A 16,738-nucleotide genomic window follows, 5' to 3' on the forward strand; every position below is an offset into this window, starting at 1 on the left:
CCTTCCTCCCATCATCATTGTGTACTTCCGTCCAAAGACGGATCTCGCGTTATACCGTGGCCGCCACAAAAGAAAGGAACTAGTTCTCATCCTCGAACAAGAGAATCCGGATGATCCTCCGTCGAAATGCTCTCTTTTCTTCTCTGACCTTCCCCTCTCTCTTTCTGCGTCTTCCCGCTTCAGCAGTACGGTCTTTGACCGTTTCCCAAATCTGCACGCCCGTTGACTCCCCAAACAAGCTCTCCGCCAAGCAGAAGAGACACAGGAAATCCGCGTTGCGAGAAACCTTTTGCTAACGGTGCGGGTAAATATCGACGTCTTAACGAGATGCCATTGCCAAGAATGAGCGATCGAAGATGCAAAGGGAGAGAAGATGGTGCCAACAAAGCGAAGCCGTGACAATGCATCGCGCGATACGATAAATTCCCGTTCTCATTTTTCAGAGATCTTCATCGATCATTTCGTACGAATAAGGAGGCAACTACATAACGGAAGACCCGCAACGTACCACGTTCGATGCGTGTAAACTCGAAGAACCAACCGACTATTAAAATGCCTCGTGAGTTTCGCTACGGATGGTAAACAATCTCCGAGCGCGCGGTTCTCGGATTACGGTGTTGTTAATAAACCTAACCATGAAAGGTTTCGACGAATTAATCAAGGAATTTGCAGCGGACGTAACGTGGACGGCTCCGGGAATGGAGGGTGAACCAGAGGAAGAGATCGTAAACGAGAGAAGGAGGAATTTATATTTAGACGATGAAAACGCAAGTCGGCAAGGCCCTTTCTTTCATCCTCTTTATCTATACCTTTCCTCGTTCTTCTTTCCAGGCCGGTTACGAGGCGGGCCCCATGGCGTCAACCATCCGTGTCAGGACGTCGACCTCGTCGAGCATTTGCCCGAGAGCCACCCAGCGGCCCTACTCCCTCTGCTGCTTGGCTGGCTTTCGCTTCGCCCCGCTAGTTTATTTATTTGCTTATCTATTCCTTGGTCCCCTGACTCTCGTCTACTTCTCATACTCTCTCTTTCTGCCTTCTACTCTCTCTCTGTACACCGAGCAAAGGGGATAACCACCGACCGATACCGCAGGATAGAGAGCAGCGTCGATCGCTAGATATCAAGGAGAGAAGTCTCGAGCAGAGGGGATTCGGATAATCGATATACCGACTAACTTCCACTAGACGACCTCGCAATTTGCTTAGATCATGTAGATATATACCGTTTGAGAGTATCAGAGAGAGCGTGCCTCGTTTAAAATAAACCGCTCTCGCGTAAGATAGACGTACGCGCGAGCGCACGCTCGATCTCGTTGGACCTTTTTCGCGACGACGTGATATTTCGATTCGACGATGACCCTGCGACACTTTTGCGTCACGTCCCTGCCTTGTCTGAAACGGACCTCGAGGACGCGGTCTGTTTCCGTTTGAAAAGAGAATGCAGAGAACGCGTCACACGGCACGAGATGTATGACCTCGTCGTGACAGAGAACGAAAAAAAAAAAAAAAAGGAATCAACGGAGCTACATCGCGGGGAAATTTGCCGGAAAATGAAACCCAAAACGATCGTAATTCGTAATCGATCTTGTAAAAACGAATAAGTTTGCGCGAGCGTCCGTTAAACTCTTCACCCTCCCGTTCTTTCGCGCGCGTGCTCCTCTCTATCCTCCCGCGATTGCTGAATCACCCTGTACACACAACCCAGCAGCATTCCAACGGACATTCTAATTTTAGCCTTGCTCGTCTCGTCTCCTTCTCTCGCGGACAAGCGCATTCTCTGTCCGCGCGCCTTATAACGTTCCACCGTTCTCCGCCTCTCTCGCTCGCTCTAGGTTCACGAGGTTATGTTTTTCATGCAGCCTGCCGAGTGCTGCCCTCTGCCGATGGTACGCGACACTTTCCTCTCTTTTCTCCTTTCCTTTGGTGTACAGAGAGAGACTAGACGAGGCCAGAAAGACGAGCACAAGGGGTGGCAGAAAGAGATGGAGAGCAATGATCGGTGTAACCCCACCCTGTCGCATCGGGCTTTTTGCCGGCTACCAGAAGGAACTACGCCTATTGGCGCAGGCGGCCAGCACTTTTGCCCGTGAATGAGATGTTTTGCATTCGCAGACGCTGAGAAACGTGTCGCGCACGGGCTGTGCGACTAAATTGGAACACGCTACGGCCCGAGCTGCCTCTTCGAGAGAGACTAATAAAAGGGTCCCGCGAGAAACGGCGTCGACTCTCCAGCAAACTCGATTTCTCAACCAAGAAAATTAACGCCCTATAAGAGAGTGTCCTTTGTATCGACTCCCTGTGCACCTGATCTTCGTTTACTCGCACGAGTTCACTCGATCTTAAAGGCGCCAATACAGCTACATAGAATACTGCTCTTAAAGCTTCAATACGCGTTTGTGCTCGATGCACTTGTCTCGATAGAGGAGGAAATCAACATCGAACAAAAAAAGCAACAGTCGTTCTCGAACATTGTATTCCGACTTTGTTGCAAGGCAGAGGATGTAACAATAACGTTTCTAATCTTTGTATTACCCGTTATTGTCATCTTGCTTTAGAACATCTGTCCATAAAGAAAAAGCACATTCACAAAAGCAATGCCGTTAGCGTGCAACAAGGTGCAAGTGAATCTTTTATCGTAAAAGAAAACGATTTGCATTTATAAAATTCATTTAGCGGAAGAGCATGATATACCATTGCGGGATTGTTTACGAGTGTCGCGCGAAAGAAACGTTACGACGCATTGCACAAGCTTACGAAGGTATATCGTGAAATCGTAAACACCGTCAGTCGAATTGCACCGGAGCTAGGACAACGTACAGGCTAATCGAAATTACGACACGGACGCTACCGAGGGAAATCAATCTTGCGCGCGAATATTTACACGTATCGACGTCTACGGCCGTTACACATCGTAGCGATTCGAAAAGCATTCGACATAACGTATATTTGAAAAGCATCCTGTATCATTAACGCGCCATCGTTCCAGCTTTTTATTTCTTCTGTTCGAGTACCGTAGAGAGATAAGCGCGCGTACCATCGACGAAGATGGAGCTACGTCGTGACCAACACTGCCACAAAATTGTTTGCTTTCACATCCTATCGTATAAACACGCGGTCGATCCAAACATGTTTTTTCGGTCGCGAACCCCGATCAACACTACGAATGATCCCTCTTCTCTCGCTCTCTTCGTCCGCGCTCGAGTGTAGTGGAATTTTGCGATCACACCGAGTTCACGTGTACCAAACTATAACGGCTCGATCTCGAGACCGATTCTCACCACTTCGATGCTTTCCAGCATTCCCAACGATTTATTTCCATTGCCGAAATACGACGGATACGCGTTACTATCGCGCGATGCAGTGTTTTCACGCACGCCAAGATACATACAATGGAACCGATATAAGTTTCTCCTTGTTTTTCGTTTGTTTTCACATTCCAATTTTTCTTTTTTTTTTTTTTTCTTATATACGAATATAAATCGCGAATCAAGACTTTTTCTTTTAACGTCAAGGGAAGACCGGGGACTTATATTTCCGACGACATAACGAGTATTCGTATGGACCGTTCGTTTGCGTTCTTAGCCAACAAAAGCAATTGTTTCCGTCTTCGCGACTGTTTCGAACGGCGATATACATATTTTGTAGCTGGTAAATAGACGTGTCACTGAATTCTTTCACTGGATCGCGACCAAGTATCAAAAGTGGGAATCTATCGGGAATATTATTCGTTGGCTGACACGGACAGAGAGAGCACTATTTCTATAGAGAATTCGTATAAAGTTGCGTTCGACAGTGAACGTAAACAACTTTCGAACCGCGTCGTGATTACATCGCCTGTTTTGGAACCGAGAGCTTCGGGCAAATTTATTTAAAATTCGAGCGAACGTAAATTATTCATGCTTCGAGGCAGTGTGTTAACCTTCTCTTTCTATCACCTCTTTTTCGACACACCGAATCTGCATACACTGTTCTTTTCCGTTTCAGAGGTGACCAAAATCTTATCGAAAAATCTCCGCTTCGATCATCATTGTTTAGTTCGAGGAATTTTAAGAAATTCCGACGACGCGTCGTCTCCTTTCGAAATCCCGCGAGAGAGGCAATTCTAGCGACCTACCAGACACGCTTTGACATTTTGACGCAACATTAACTCCGTGAATTTTCCCGCCAAGGAAAAAAATCAAGGATCGAACAACCATGATCGGCCGAGACGAGCATGAAAGAAAGATGAAAATTATCCGATTGCAGCAACGAAATAATTACCGGTCACTGGGAAGACGCGCCTTTTGAGTACCAAGTTACCACACTCTCCTTGTCGGGAATAGTATCGCGATCCGTGGGAACGTTGCTTCGGACGATTCTCAGATATTTGACTGAGCCGAAGAATAGAATGGTTCTAGGCTTGCTTTGTTCGCGGAGCAGGTCGAACATTTCGGCGGATTTCCACGAATGATAAACAATCGAGTTTCGTTTTGACGCGATTGGCTGAGACGCGCTAGAGCCCATTGTCACGACGAGTAATTCCCTAAGCGACACTTGGCGAGGATCTGATCAAACGATTTGTAAACAGGAACAAACGTTCCTAGAGTTTCCCTCTGTTTCCGCAAGAACAGACACTTGGACGGGAGTTGCCGCGCGGCGTCACACTCTATCACACCTTTCGCGGACTGGTTCTCGTTATTTTTCTTCCTTATCTAGCGCGCGCGCTCTCTCGGTTTACGGGTTTGTCGTAGGGGTGTGTTTTCTTCTTACCTTGAATAATTTTTTAAGCCTCCGGTAGCCGCGATGTAATCGCGACACGTACTGCTTGTTGGAATCCAGTTTGAATTGTTAAAGCCACAGTTGCGGAAATAAAATTGAAGAATGGAAAATTGAAGAAACCAAAGAACTGTTTTTGCTAGTGAACTCTCGTAAAACCGGGTATGTGTCGCGACTGTTCGTTACAGTTATGATGCGAATTTTCGACAGCGTCTCGATTATGTTTCTTTCGAATCAGTCTCGGGTACATATATACATACATATATATGCATGCGCGGGAACCGAAGAACGAAAAACACGTTCGTGGCCGTTGAGAGCCGTTCGCTTACTGAATTCTACGTCTGGCGTGTCCCGGCTGCTAACCCGCGCTTTCCCCCCACCATTCGACACTCGTTGGCGGCAAGCCTCCCTCCAACTCGATCAAGCCCCACCACGCGTTTTTCCACCACCGCAACACCAAACCCGCATCCGGGAATGATGGAGGGGAGATCGAGGGGTAGCGATCCGTCCACCTCCAGCATTGATGGTAATCTTACCGCGGATCGTAAAGCACGCTTACCCCTGCGGTCAAGTGCGAAAATTGCAATGAAAGCATCGAGACACCTCCAGTCTTTCTCTTCTTTTCTTGTCCCACTGGTATGATCGTTTTTTCTTTTTTTTTTCTTTCTTTTTCTTCACAACACCGTGGAACGAAAAACAGAAGACAACGGACGCGGGCATAATATCATTTTCTTCCGTCGTGGTTCCGTTAAATACGAGATATTTTCGAAATTTCAAAGATTCGTCTACCTGCTCCAGAGGACTAGTCCTTCGAGAAGCGAGTTCGTCGATAATGGCGCGACGCAAAGGGAATATTCGAAAAGAATTTCTGTCGCGTGGCATTTCGAATCGAAACGACAAATGCTACGTGAAATTGGAGACAAACGTTTCGATACCGCTGCGATATCGCTGCGACGATTTATGAGCGTATGCTTGAACGAATAGAATCGGTGCAGGGAACGTTAGAATGTCAAGTATTCGACAACACGAAGCATTGCGTCGAAGAAAGCAGCTCGAGACAGAGTCATTACGCATTCCTGGGATACGATTGCGCCGTGGCATCTATTTTCTTTTGCATTAAAAAGATAATGGGACTATGCGACGGACGAGTTTGTCGATAATCGATAAATTCGATTCTTCACTAAGATTAGTGCACTATCGACAGTAAACACTGCGGATAGTTTGTCATCATAGTCAAACGTTCAGAACGACTTTACGTGCGATTTTGACCACCGCCTAAGGAGAAGAGAAAAAGAGGCGCCGTGGTGGGGGACACGGATAGATGACCGGTAGTAGGGGACGGCTGGGGAATCCCGTGGAGTGCGCATGCGCGACGATATTGGTGGGGTTACTCAACCGACGGCGCCAGTATTCTCATCCCCCTCCCAACCCCGTCGAACTTCTGGCTCGTCGCGTCGGTGCTGTTGCCTTGGAAGGGAGGGCATGGATCACACGCGCACAGTGCCCTGTCTCTCTCTCTTGGTGTGTTTGTTTGTTTATAGTCGCGTTCTGGGAAATACCCGATGCGAGTAACGGACTCCTGTGCGCGCGGAGGCTTGCACTCCCATTCTGGCGTTGCATCCGGTCGGTTCTCCGCGAGTATCCCGACGAATGCTTTCCTTAGTTCTTAGTATTCTTCTTTGCCCTGCCACTTAGCATTCCCTCTTCCATAGCTGCTTAAACGCTTATCCTTTTAAAGCCTCCTTTACTCATTTTTATTCATTTCGTCTCGAATGTGAAAGAATGAGTTGCGCGTTTTTCGCTAACTCGACCATTCTCTAACCATTAGCATCCGTTCGACGTCAATTTCGAGTTACCGGTCGAGTCTCCTACACTCTTCGTCTCCTTCTCCCCTTTTTTCTTCGATTACCTGTACGTGTAAAGGTGGCGTCATGTGGGCGAACACATTCCGAAGATATTGATACAGTTTACTCTGTGAAGAAACAAGCTTTTGGTATTTTCCCTATCATGTTTGTTGATTGTTGGTCTATCGTTTGTTGGCAGTTTTGAAAACACCGCGTGATAACCTAATCACGGCACGCTCGATACAATCGGCCACGCAACGGACCGATAAAAATTTTATCGCAACACATTCTCTCGAAAAGTAGTTCACGCGTAATCTCAAGAATGCAGTACATCAGCCACGTTATTTTTCGTTGTGTGCGGCCCTACCTATACGTATACGTGTATCTACAAATCGCATAACAAATATTGTACGTACAATGGAATTGTGTAATGGTTGCTCCGCGGCGCCGCACGACGGAAAATCGTGACGCCTCTCGAACGATAAAAGTAGTTATCAAATTGACAGTGTCATTTTATAGGAAATCAGAACTGCAACTATATTTATCGAGGATTTAAGAGACAGTTGCACTTCTATTTTCATGTTTGCTGTTATGTCAGATGATAACACACGAGAAAAAGAAAAACACGCCAGAGAGGACACGAGATTATCAATTTAAGCATAGAGTTATCAGCGTTGGCGAGGTTAAACATTTTCGCGCTTCGTTCAACGCCACTTGTTTAATTCGAAGCCATGACGAATGGTTCCGCGCACCGATGACAATGGTCGTTCATTTTACAAATCTCGGTTCATTTGTTCGTGCCGTCCAACTACGGAATCGTCCCTGTTGCACGCAAATGCCTGGACGAGCGATATTTGACGACAGGCTGTCTCTCTACTGTACCGATTAATATTCCTGTATGGTCCATTTAATAATAATAAATATATATTGTTGTCCGACGTTCAACCGTTAATATCTTGTTTACTTGCCCCGCGGCGAATCTTCTTGCACACAAAATGGAATGCAACGCAACGACAAAGTCCAGCATACCAGGAATGGTTTTGCAGTTGTTGACTCTTCCGCGAATCAGCGGGTATTATCGTTTCTTTAAATGAATAATTGCCTGTTGTTATATCGTCGCGGTACGAGTCAGCGTCTAGTCATCCGCGGCTAGATGTATATACATATTTTGATCGGCCGCATTTCGGACCGATTTACTCCTCTTCCATTTTGAGTCATCCACCTGCCTACCTTGAATATCGATTTCAAAGGAATCGCGATCAGTTTGCCTTGATCTCACGGATCGCGACGAACGTTATCCGCTCTCTTTCGAAAATTTCACTTCGATGCGTTGCTACCGTTTCGTAATCGCGCCAACTTGTTCGAAGTAAATATGTACATATGTATAACGGCGAGCGTTAGACACCGATCAAAGTCTTGCGATGCAAGGCGTAGAAAGATTTGATCGGCCGATCTTGGAATACGGAAGAGTCGTCGGGACCGAACATGACTTAAGTAAACAAGGAAAACGCGGATGGAAAGCGCAAGCGTGATCGCGCGTCTCGCGCGTCTCGTGCACTCGATCGTCTCGCGAAATGACTGGAAAAAGAAAACTTTTTATCCGGATAGGAGGTTTCCGCTTAATATGTCATGCAGTCATCGAACTTGGAACGCTATTATCGTGATCGTTTGTTCCAGTGCCTCGTCGCAGTGCAAATAATCATCCGTCGCCGACCAACTGGCGGCACACAGAAGGCAAAATACAACATGGCGGAGAGAGAGACGGCAGAGAAGCCTCGTGACGTGTTGCCGTTGCTACATAATTAGCGCGCGAAAATAGATTTTTGCGAAACGAGCCGAGCTCCGCTCTGGTATGTCAATGAAAACAAATCCTTGTTCCCCTTTTTTCCCCTCTCCTGCTCCCTTTCTCTTTGTCGAGGCCTGGTAGCTCAGGCGAAGGCCGCCGAATACTGAAATATACACGCCGTTCGGAATAGTCGAATCATTGTTTGCTCGATCGAGTCCTCGGGTATCGTTTTGCTTCTCGCCAAACCGACCTAGCTTCCGAAATAACGGGCACGGCTTCCCCGTATCTATCTATATCCTGGCCCTCGAAACCTACGCTCCGTCGAAAGAAATTCGTTGCACAAATTGAACAGAAACTTGTCAAGCGGTTGTCATTGTTTTAGATACCGCCACTAGCGTAGAATTGAAGAAAAATCGTAAGACAGTGATTAGTGGAATTTAACTCCCGAGGATTGCACTGCGAATCGCGGCAATCAAAGCACAACAAGGTTGTATAATATTTTAACAGTTAATATAAATGCTTATATGTACTTATCATCGCTCCCCTACGTGCAGGCGGTGCGTATAAAGCAATAAAGACACAATTGTGCAAACATATAAATGTAATTGGAACAGTTGCGACACGTGCGGCCTTGTCTATATAATGCAGAAAATTTGCATCGATATCCGGCAAAGAAAATTTATCCTTTGATCGTTCTAATTTCCCGTTGAACGCCGTCATTTCCATGGGAATATTAAAAAAGCATTTCTGTGCTCTTTGAAGCAAATATGAAACCGAGGCACGACATTTGTATCGTTTTACCTTTGTATCGTTATTACAATAACAATCTTCGGCAAAGCACGGAAAACAAACAAATTTTTCTTTTCGATCTTACCGTGTTTCGAAATCTAACAACGGAACTGCAACGATTATGTAACGCGTCATTTTTTTCACGTGCTTCTCGATAGTCGATAATAGTAGATAATAGTCGCAAGGATAGAAATTACAGATAAAGTTTAGTATTCCTGTTGGAATGTCGGTGCGCTTCGATGCGAAAGCCTGTACGGACATGGCGCATCCTCGAGTAGAATTTTGCGCGACCGATGCCAATATCGGTGGCAGGAAATTGCTGGAAAATCAGCCACGAACCCGCGAGTGACTGACTAATCGTCGAAGAATGGACGTTGTTCCTTGTCCTATCTGTTTCTAGCGAGAGAAACTTTATATGTACTAGCCTCGTAGAAAGATTGATTCGCTATCTCATGTTCTGAACATGGGGCTGAAATCCAATGCGCTTTTTCAAACTGAAAGGTTGTTTTTCATTCTACCTGAATGTAACAGGTTTCATACGCCAAGCTGATATTAATCGGAGACTTCTATTTTACGCGATCATTTTAAAGGTGGTTACATCGAATCGTATTTTGTGTACATACTCGACGATAGAGTTCAAAGAATAGTAAACGCGCTTCTTTGTCTTAGACAAACAGAATAGATTAGACACTCTCGTGCGTGCTATGCAAGGCGTGGGTGATTAATGGTTTATCATATAGGCGATCGTTATGCGAATCACTTGCGAACCGATCGCCAAGAAATGATCGCGGCACGACGCGCCGCGCGGCTTTCTTAAAACGTAATATTGAGATCGGTCGGAGGACGAGTAAGGTGCACGGTGTCGCGTCATTCGACGCGCGTGTCATAATAATAAGCGGTGAAATGATAGCGAGCTTGCCCACCTCGCCTTTGTTGGATCGAACGCAGGACGACGCGGGCAAGAAAAACAGTCAGGTTCGGCAAAATAAATGGCCGACTAATTAATGAATGCACGAGCCTTACGGACGTGGCGCAAATAAAGGAGCGCCACCGGCGTCGCCAATAAAACAATGATTTCAATCGTTGCGGGCTGCAACAGGAAAACATCGAGATAATCGGTCCGTTCTTTGGCTAAGGCTAAGCCGGCAACGTTTCGAGACTAAAAGGCGACTTTTTGGAGAAATCTATAAAGATTCCGTTGAGAAACACCGTCGGTTATTTATCGTTGGTAAAAGAAAGGAAGGGGGAAGGCGCAGTGTAAAAAGATGCAGCGAGGCATTAACTGGATAAAAAAAGAGGGATGAAGGGAGGAGGGCGAAACAAAGTTGCTCGCGATCCGCCGAGCAATTATAATTGATAGCGGGTGGGATACGAAGTACTAGTTGCCGGTAGAAAAATTTCATCGTTCCGATGAAGAGCTCGCACCAACGTGAGAAAGAGAGAGAGAGGTGACATTAAATAGCTATTATTAACAGCCGTCCAGACGGTCGTTACGATAGCCAGGACGCTTGAAATTACTCTAATTTCCACGAATCTGCCGTGGAATGAGATGCAAATTCCCCTATTTATTTTGCTGGCGATCTCACTCTTAATAAGGCCACACAATGTTACCTCGCGCCAGTTCCGGCCGTGTGTAGTGAAGCCTTGTAATTTCCCCTGCTAATATGGAGCCTCGAGTTCTGACAAGGTATACACGCGAGAATGGCCGGTTAGCGAAATTTCAATTTCATAGGTTCGGCCGTTCGTTCGGTTGTCGACGAACGCCTGAACGGCCGCGCGGCGTGAACCTCGATTAATCGGTTTCTCGCCTGGCGCGTTTTCAGCCACGCACAACCGAACGGTATTCGTCTCGTTGTTATCAGCGAACGATCGCGTGGCGAGCAGAGAACAGACACTGGTCCGACACGGATCGACGTTCGTGGCGCGTGAGCGCAATCGCGTCAGATCTGATCGGTGAATTCCAACCCGATCGCCGATTGCAGGATCTAGCGCTTACGTGACTAATTAGTTGGGAATTCGAGCGAAATCGCCAGCCTGCACTCGATAGTGCGTTACGAAGGTATATCGATAAAGTCCACCGAATGACGTTTTATCGATTACATCGTACGCGAACAGTTTCAGGAGGAAGGGGGCGGAGGTGCAGGTAGCGGAAGAAAAAGAATGGAAAAAACGACGCCGGCGGTCCAGAGAAGAAAGAGAGCGAGAGTACGCGACCAGATTAGAGCTAACAACGCCTTCGTGCGCGCTCTGTCTTTTGAACGCGTGCTACTCGCGCGACCGGATAGGTCGTGCTTACACCGGTGGCATTAATTTAGAAATCGGTGTCCAACCACCTCTCCAAACGCGTTCCACATTCTTTCAGTAAAAAATCGCATCTATCAGTTTTCGCGCTCGGTATTTATCGAATTGGATTACTTAACTCTTCGATAAGACGCGACAACATGCAATAACGATCTTCGGGATCGAAGCTGCGCCGATATACGATATACGAGTATGTACTGCCGCGACGATAGACTTCTTTCGCGTTGAATAGTAGTACATAGTTTGGCTCCAAAATAATAACCGAGATGCAACGATCCACGAAAGCAACGCATAGCAGAACGATCCTCTTGCTCTCGTAAAGGACCTCCGCTCGTAAATGGTCGTCGCAAACGCAGGAACAGGAGTCAATAGACGGGTGCACGCGTGCAGCGCGGTAATTTTCCTACTGGAGGCGAGATCGAGACAACGTCTCGTCGCGATCGCATGAATGGAAAAAACAAGGGTGGGGATTAATCGAGGAGAAACCGGATAGTCGACGTGCGGAAGAAATGCAATTAGAAAAAGAGAGCAGCGGGGAAATATGGCAGAGAACAATGCGAATAAAGCGAATCGACCACGAGCGGAGTGCCGCGGCAGTCAGAGAGAAAGAGGGTGAGAGAGAGAGAAAGAGAGAGCAATGTATCGCGGTGACCGATAATGCGAGGCATGGCCGTCTGGCAATAAATAAAAAAGTATTTGTACCGTTTATCGGCTGTTTACGACGGCCTGTTCACTTACAGCAATATAGTAAATCGCGTAGGCTGCGTGAATCATTGGTGGCTGGGAGTCGGTCGATCTTCGAACCTCATTCATCAGGCAATGTTTCGCTCGACCCGTCGATGAGGGCGCCGATTATAGTTATGGAATTTCAGAAATCACGATTCTTAATTAATCGCCGAAGCGGGGAGCTCGCGCTTGGGCCACGCGATCCACCGATAAGGTGCACGTAAACGAGCAGGGAACAACCATGCCAGAAATATACGTATAACGTCTGCAAATCGTCTGACCGTATTTCGATTCCCGAAGCGAGACCGTCTTTATCTGGGCCGACGGAGAACGAGGTTACCGCCAACAGTACACAGCAAATATATACTTGGTTTGTTGCAACCGATTCGTTTCTTTACATTCGGGATAACAGTAGAACGATCGACGACGTTTAACCGCGACACGAGTCGCAAGCGCCACTTGGTATCCCGGTAAGAGTATCGTTAGACCGTTGAAATTATAACATTTCGCCGCGTGTTATCTCGCTTATCGTCGCTATTGGATGCGAAAAGAAAGAACCAAAACCGATACTCGACCATGAACATCCGTTAATCTCACTTTTAGACGAAAATATATCGTTTATCGAACGCCTAATCGTCCTGCGTGTATCGCACGTTCCTTTATATACATACATATAAATCCGCAAGCAAGGAAAGATAGTGCTCGCGTAACAATCTGTTATGTCGTTCTTAATCGGGGAACAAACAACAATCCGTTTGTGCGGTTGTTGCCACGTTCGAGTAAACAGCCGAGGCCAGGAAAAAAATGTACACGTGCGCAAAGTCCATTTATAACATAGAGCACCGTATCTACGGCTCGCGGTCGATACTACGATTGCGGTAAATAAGTTTACGACCCACCACCAACTCCCTTTACACCGTTCTATCGTTACCGAACGCCTCGTTCTACCGATATACAGAACTTCGCTGGCAAATTAATCAGTCAGTCAACGACGAGCGAATCCTTCTTCTCGCGAGTCACCGTCGACGAGCATGTTCGTGATCATTTACGGTATCGTCGCGATCTCTTACCGAACAAAACTATCCACTGTCACCCGATACTAATAATAGCGTAATAACGGGGTCCTTTTATTTATGACACTATTACACAACGAGATCAGCCCGAGCGGCCTACGACCGAGGCGCCATCGCATCTGGCTACTTTTGAAATTTGTGTGGTCGTCTTGTTTCGCAAATTAATGTCACGGTCACTCGTGACGAAACACATATTGCGATAGATACGTCTCTTGGTGCACACTTTGACAACTGTCGGAAAATTCCGTTTACGTGTATCAGCATCCTATTTACGAGAAAATCACAGGAGAGACTCGAAATCACGATGTTGCAGCAAGTGATGGAAATGAAGAACGTTCGACCGATAAGTTCGAACGACAAACTATCATCGTGGTAAAGTCGGTCAAGCCAAATTCTTGTAATCTGCTTAAATTCATCTCACGGTCCAGAATCGTTCGTCGTTCGTCGTACACTTCTATCGAACCACTCGATTCGTTCCTACTGTCTTTACGGCCGATCGTAGTTTTTAAAAACCGCGGAGCTCTCGCGCGAACGAAGGGATAGACGACGCGGAATGATCGCGCTTGCGACTGTCGGGTCGTTTCGATGCGTTCGAATAACATGGTCGTCTCAATGGCACGTGTTTACTGTCGCGATGCCAAGCGAATTTTGGCCGCGGCATAGTGGGCCGAAGGCTCGTTTGTCGTGGAAGCTTTCTACGTGACAGCTAATGGCCGCGTGGATGATTAACGTGATCGGATTAAGGGTAATTAGAAAATGAAGCTTGTATCCGTTCAGCTGCAGCCTCGCCGCTTTTCCTTTTTAAGTTCCAGCGGACAGGTTACGAATAATATCTTAGTTTCCTTTCACGGACCGTGTATCTCTTTCCCGAGGGAGCGGCGAATGATTGTGATTAGCGAGTGCGTCTCTATTTTCTGGACAGTAATTATGAGAAAATGTAAATGGCTTTCTAATCAGACGATTCTAGAACTAATTTCGAATCACGTGCCTAATGATCGATGGTCATTGGAACACGAGTGTCTTGACCTTCTTGTCGATGATTAATGAAAAACTGGTTTTATATATGCTTATGCACGTAGCAGTCGAATAGTTACACTTGCCGCATACCTTGCTTACACGATCAAACCAGGAAACGAGACGTCCCATTTCTTTGCTCGATACGTTTCCCTCGAAAGCATTTGCAAAATTCGAGAAAGAAAAATTCTTGCCTCTCCGAATGTAACCAAATTTATCACGTGTAAAATCAAACTTTCGGTATTGCTAACTTTTAAAACGAAAAGGAAGCGATAAAAATGTATTTGTTCGAAGCAATATTCAAGGCCGCATTTCCGAAGGCGCGGAGGTTAACGCAGTGTGTCAACACGGTAACTTATTGCTACAACGGTGGAATCTTTGATCGATCGTGGGTGGCCGTCTATTCTTTGGGCCGACTTCCGTCCCGGCGCCCCGTCCTACGGTCCGTGGACAGCAACGGACAGGTACACAGAGAGCGGAGCTCGTGTGGGTGCGCCACCGCGCAGGGGATGACCTGATTTGTATTCGCTGACAGAACGTCGTTTGCTAACTCGATGAAAACCCACATCTTCCGAGTTTCGACGATTCCGTGTTGCTCACGCTTTGAATGCGCAAGCGAGCGAATTGTTTTAACGCGAACAAAGGAACGTGTAATTTTCCCCCAAGTTGCCCAGTCGTCGCACGAAACGTCACGATCGAGCTGTGAACTCTGTGCGCGAATCGGGAAGCAAAAGTAAGAAAACGGTTACTTCTACGAACCATTTGGATGTACCAAGGATCCAAGGCAATCGATCCATGTCACTGGAAAGACTGTCTCGCTCGATAGTCAAAGTCGAGTTGGAGTTCGAGTTACCTTCTGACAAAAGCACATCTGAAACCATGTTATCCTGACGGTTCCACAGGATCCAATCGGAAATATTTGCTTCACCATGACTTTGCTCGTCAGCAACACTTTCTCCAGACAAATTCCTGTTCGTGATCCAAGTTTTCCCAAACACACCTCGAACGTAGTATTGCGGCACTGACTAATCTTCCACGATAAAACGATACGTCGTGTATGTTTATTTGGTCCGATAATGACAACGCGTCCACGGTATCCGAGAGATTTAAATTCGTGCGTACTCAATGTGCAGCGTCGTAGCCGCGAAATGAAAATATTTTTTCTTTTCGAACAATATTCCGCTCGACGACTTGCAGCCGAATCAACGTTACTGCACGTGCAGCGACGTGCGTCATCGCGAGCGCGCTTCGTCGATAATAATGAGCCGCCAAATCGGCAGAACGCGACACAATAGCGCTCGGCTACGTCACGCGGATTAATACGGGATCGAACCACCTGCGAAGCGCGACTGATTAACGATCGAAGCACGATCCGTTACACGTCTGATGCACGCCGTAGCCCGTTATCATTCTGCCGCTTGTCGTAATCATTTTTTTTTTCTCCTCTCGTAAACAGTCAAACTCGGAAGCTAAGCAACGCGTTGGAAAAGTTTGAAAGAATCAGTGTCAAAGGGTATCGAAGATCGACCGATCGCGAACCTCGCCGATTGTCGCCTCTCGTGCGAGTCCGATTAACGAGCCCAGAAGATGAAACTGTAACGATCCCGAGCTCGGAGAGTTTTTAATCCGGCGTTCGATCCTTTAACTCTTTGGATATAATCTGACCTACTTTCCTCTAGTAGCGTTCAATGACTTTGCAAGTTCCGCTAGGAAGTTACTGATCGAATTTGATGGTTATATGTGTGTAGAATGTAGAAAAAAGAGAAAAGAGTCCGACGATTGCGTTTAATCCAACGAGTTTACGATCGCGACGCGTCCAACACGGTGCAATCTTTCACCGATCGATTCGCAAAACGAGAAGAAGAATCACGGGACGATTTTCGTACGGGACGTAGAGGCACGAATTTAGGTGGATGGATGTGTGTTACGCTGGCGAGGGTGTTGCTCGTAAAGCAGGCCATAAAAGACGGTTATAAATGAAGCCGCTCGGCACACAAATATTAATAGCATAGATTAGTTAAAGGAAAAATAGGAACACGTGTTTACATTCGCAGATCGCATTTACGACGTGCGTTCGCGTTCGCGTTCGCGTTCGCGGATTCCTATGACGTAACTGACGCGAGCGTATGCACGACCAGCTGAAAAATATTTGCTCTCTCAACGAGACGGTCGATCTTTTTCGTCAATCATCCTGAGATAGAGGCACGCCCGTGTATGCTCGCCGTTGCTCGAATTCAACGACACGATCGTGGAAAATTTGCGAACGAAACGCCCCAAGGTAACTACGATAAGTGGATGACCAAACGACGGATCGGCATTTGCCCATGTCATCGATAACCTCGTGTAATCGATGCAAAAAAAAAGTATCTCCCTTGTCGGAAAATGCCATTCTCGAAATTTGTCTGGATAACGATCGGTAGACCTTCTTGAACGAGCTTAAACGAAACGACGAT

The 16,738-nt window shown here is 46.7% G+C and overlaps 1 protein-coding gene and 1 long non-coding RNA gene across 9 annotated transcripts in view; one reads left to right on the plus strand and one right to left on the minus strand.

The window, feature by feature from the left end:
• LOC122569560 (3-phosphoinositide-dependent protein kinase 1) overlaps positions 1 to 16,738 on the minus strand; it is a 406,424-nt gene that overhangs the window by 6,856 nt on the left and 382,830 nt on the right. The window contains exon 1 of one of the 8 annotated variants that reach the window (XM_043730769.1): positions 15,139 to 15,231. The exons of 3 other annotated variants lie outside the window; for them this stretch is intronic. In XM_043730769.1, the coding sequence (XP_043586704.1) occupies positions 15,139 to 15,216 (78 nt within the window). In that variant the 5' untranslated portion in view covers positions 15,217 to 15,231. Of the gene's footprint in view, positions 1 to 809; positions 4,196 to 4,746; positions 5,270 to 5,311; positions 5,486 to 12,210; positions 13,826 to 15,138; positions 15,232 to 16,738 lie in introns of those variants that run through there. 4 more of the 8 variants (XM_043730770.1, XM_043730774.1, XM_043730775.1 and 1 more) reach the window with 4 other exon arrangements.
• On the plus strand, positions 8,305 to 8,974 carry LOC122569563. The gene is made up of 2 exons (XR_006317508.1): positions 8,305 to 8,446; positions 8,765 to 8,974. It is a non-coding gene; the product is annotated as an uncharacterized LOC122569563 (long non-coding RNA).

The sequence above is a fragment of the Bombus pyrosoma genome, linkage group LG7, assembly GCF_014825855.1.
Source record: "Bombus pyrosoma isolate SC7728 linkage group LG7, ASM1482585v1, whole genome shotgun sequence".
Lineage (NCBI taxonomy): Eukaryota > Metazoa > Arthropoda > Insecta > Hymenoptera > Apidae > Bombus > Bombus pyrosoma.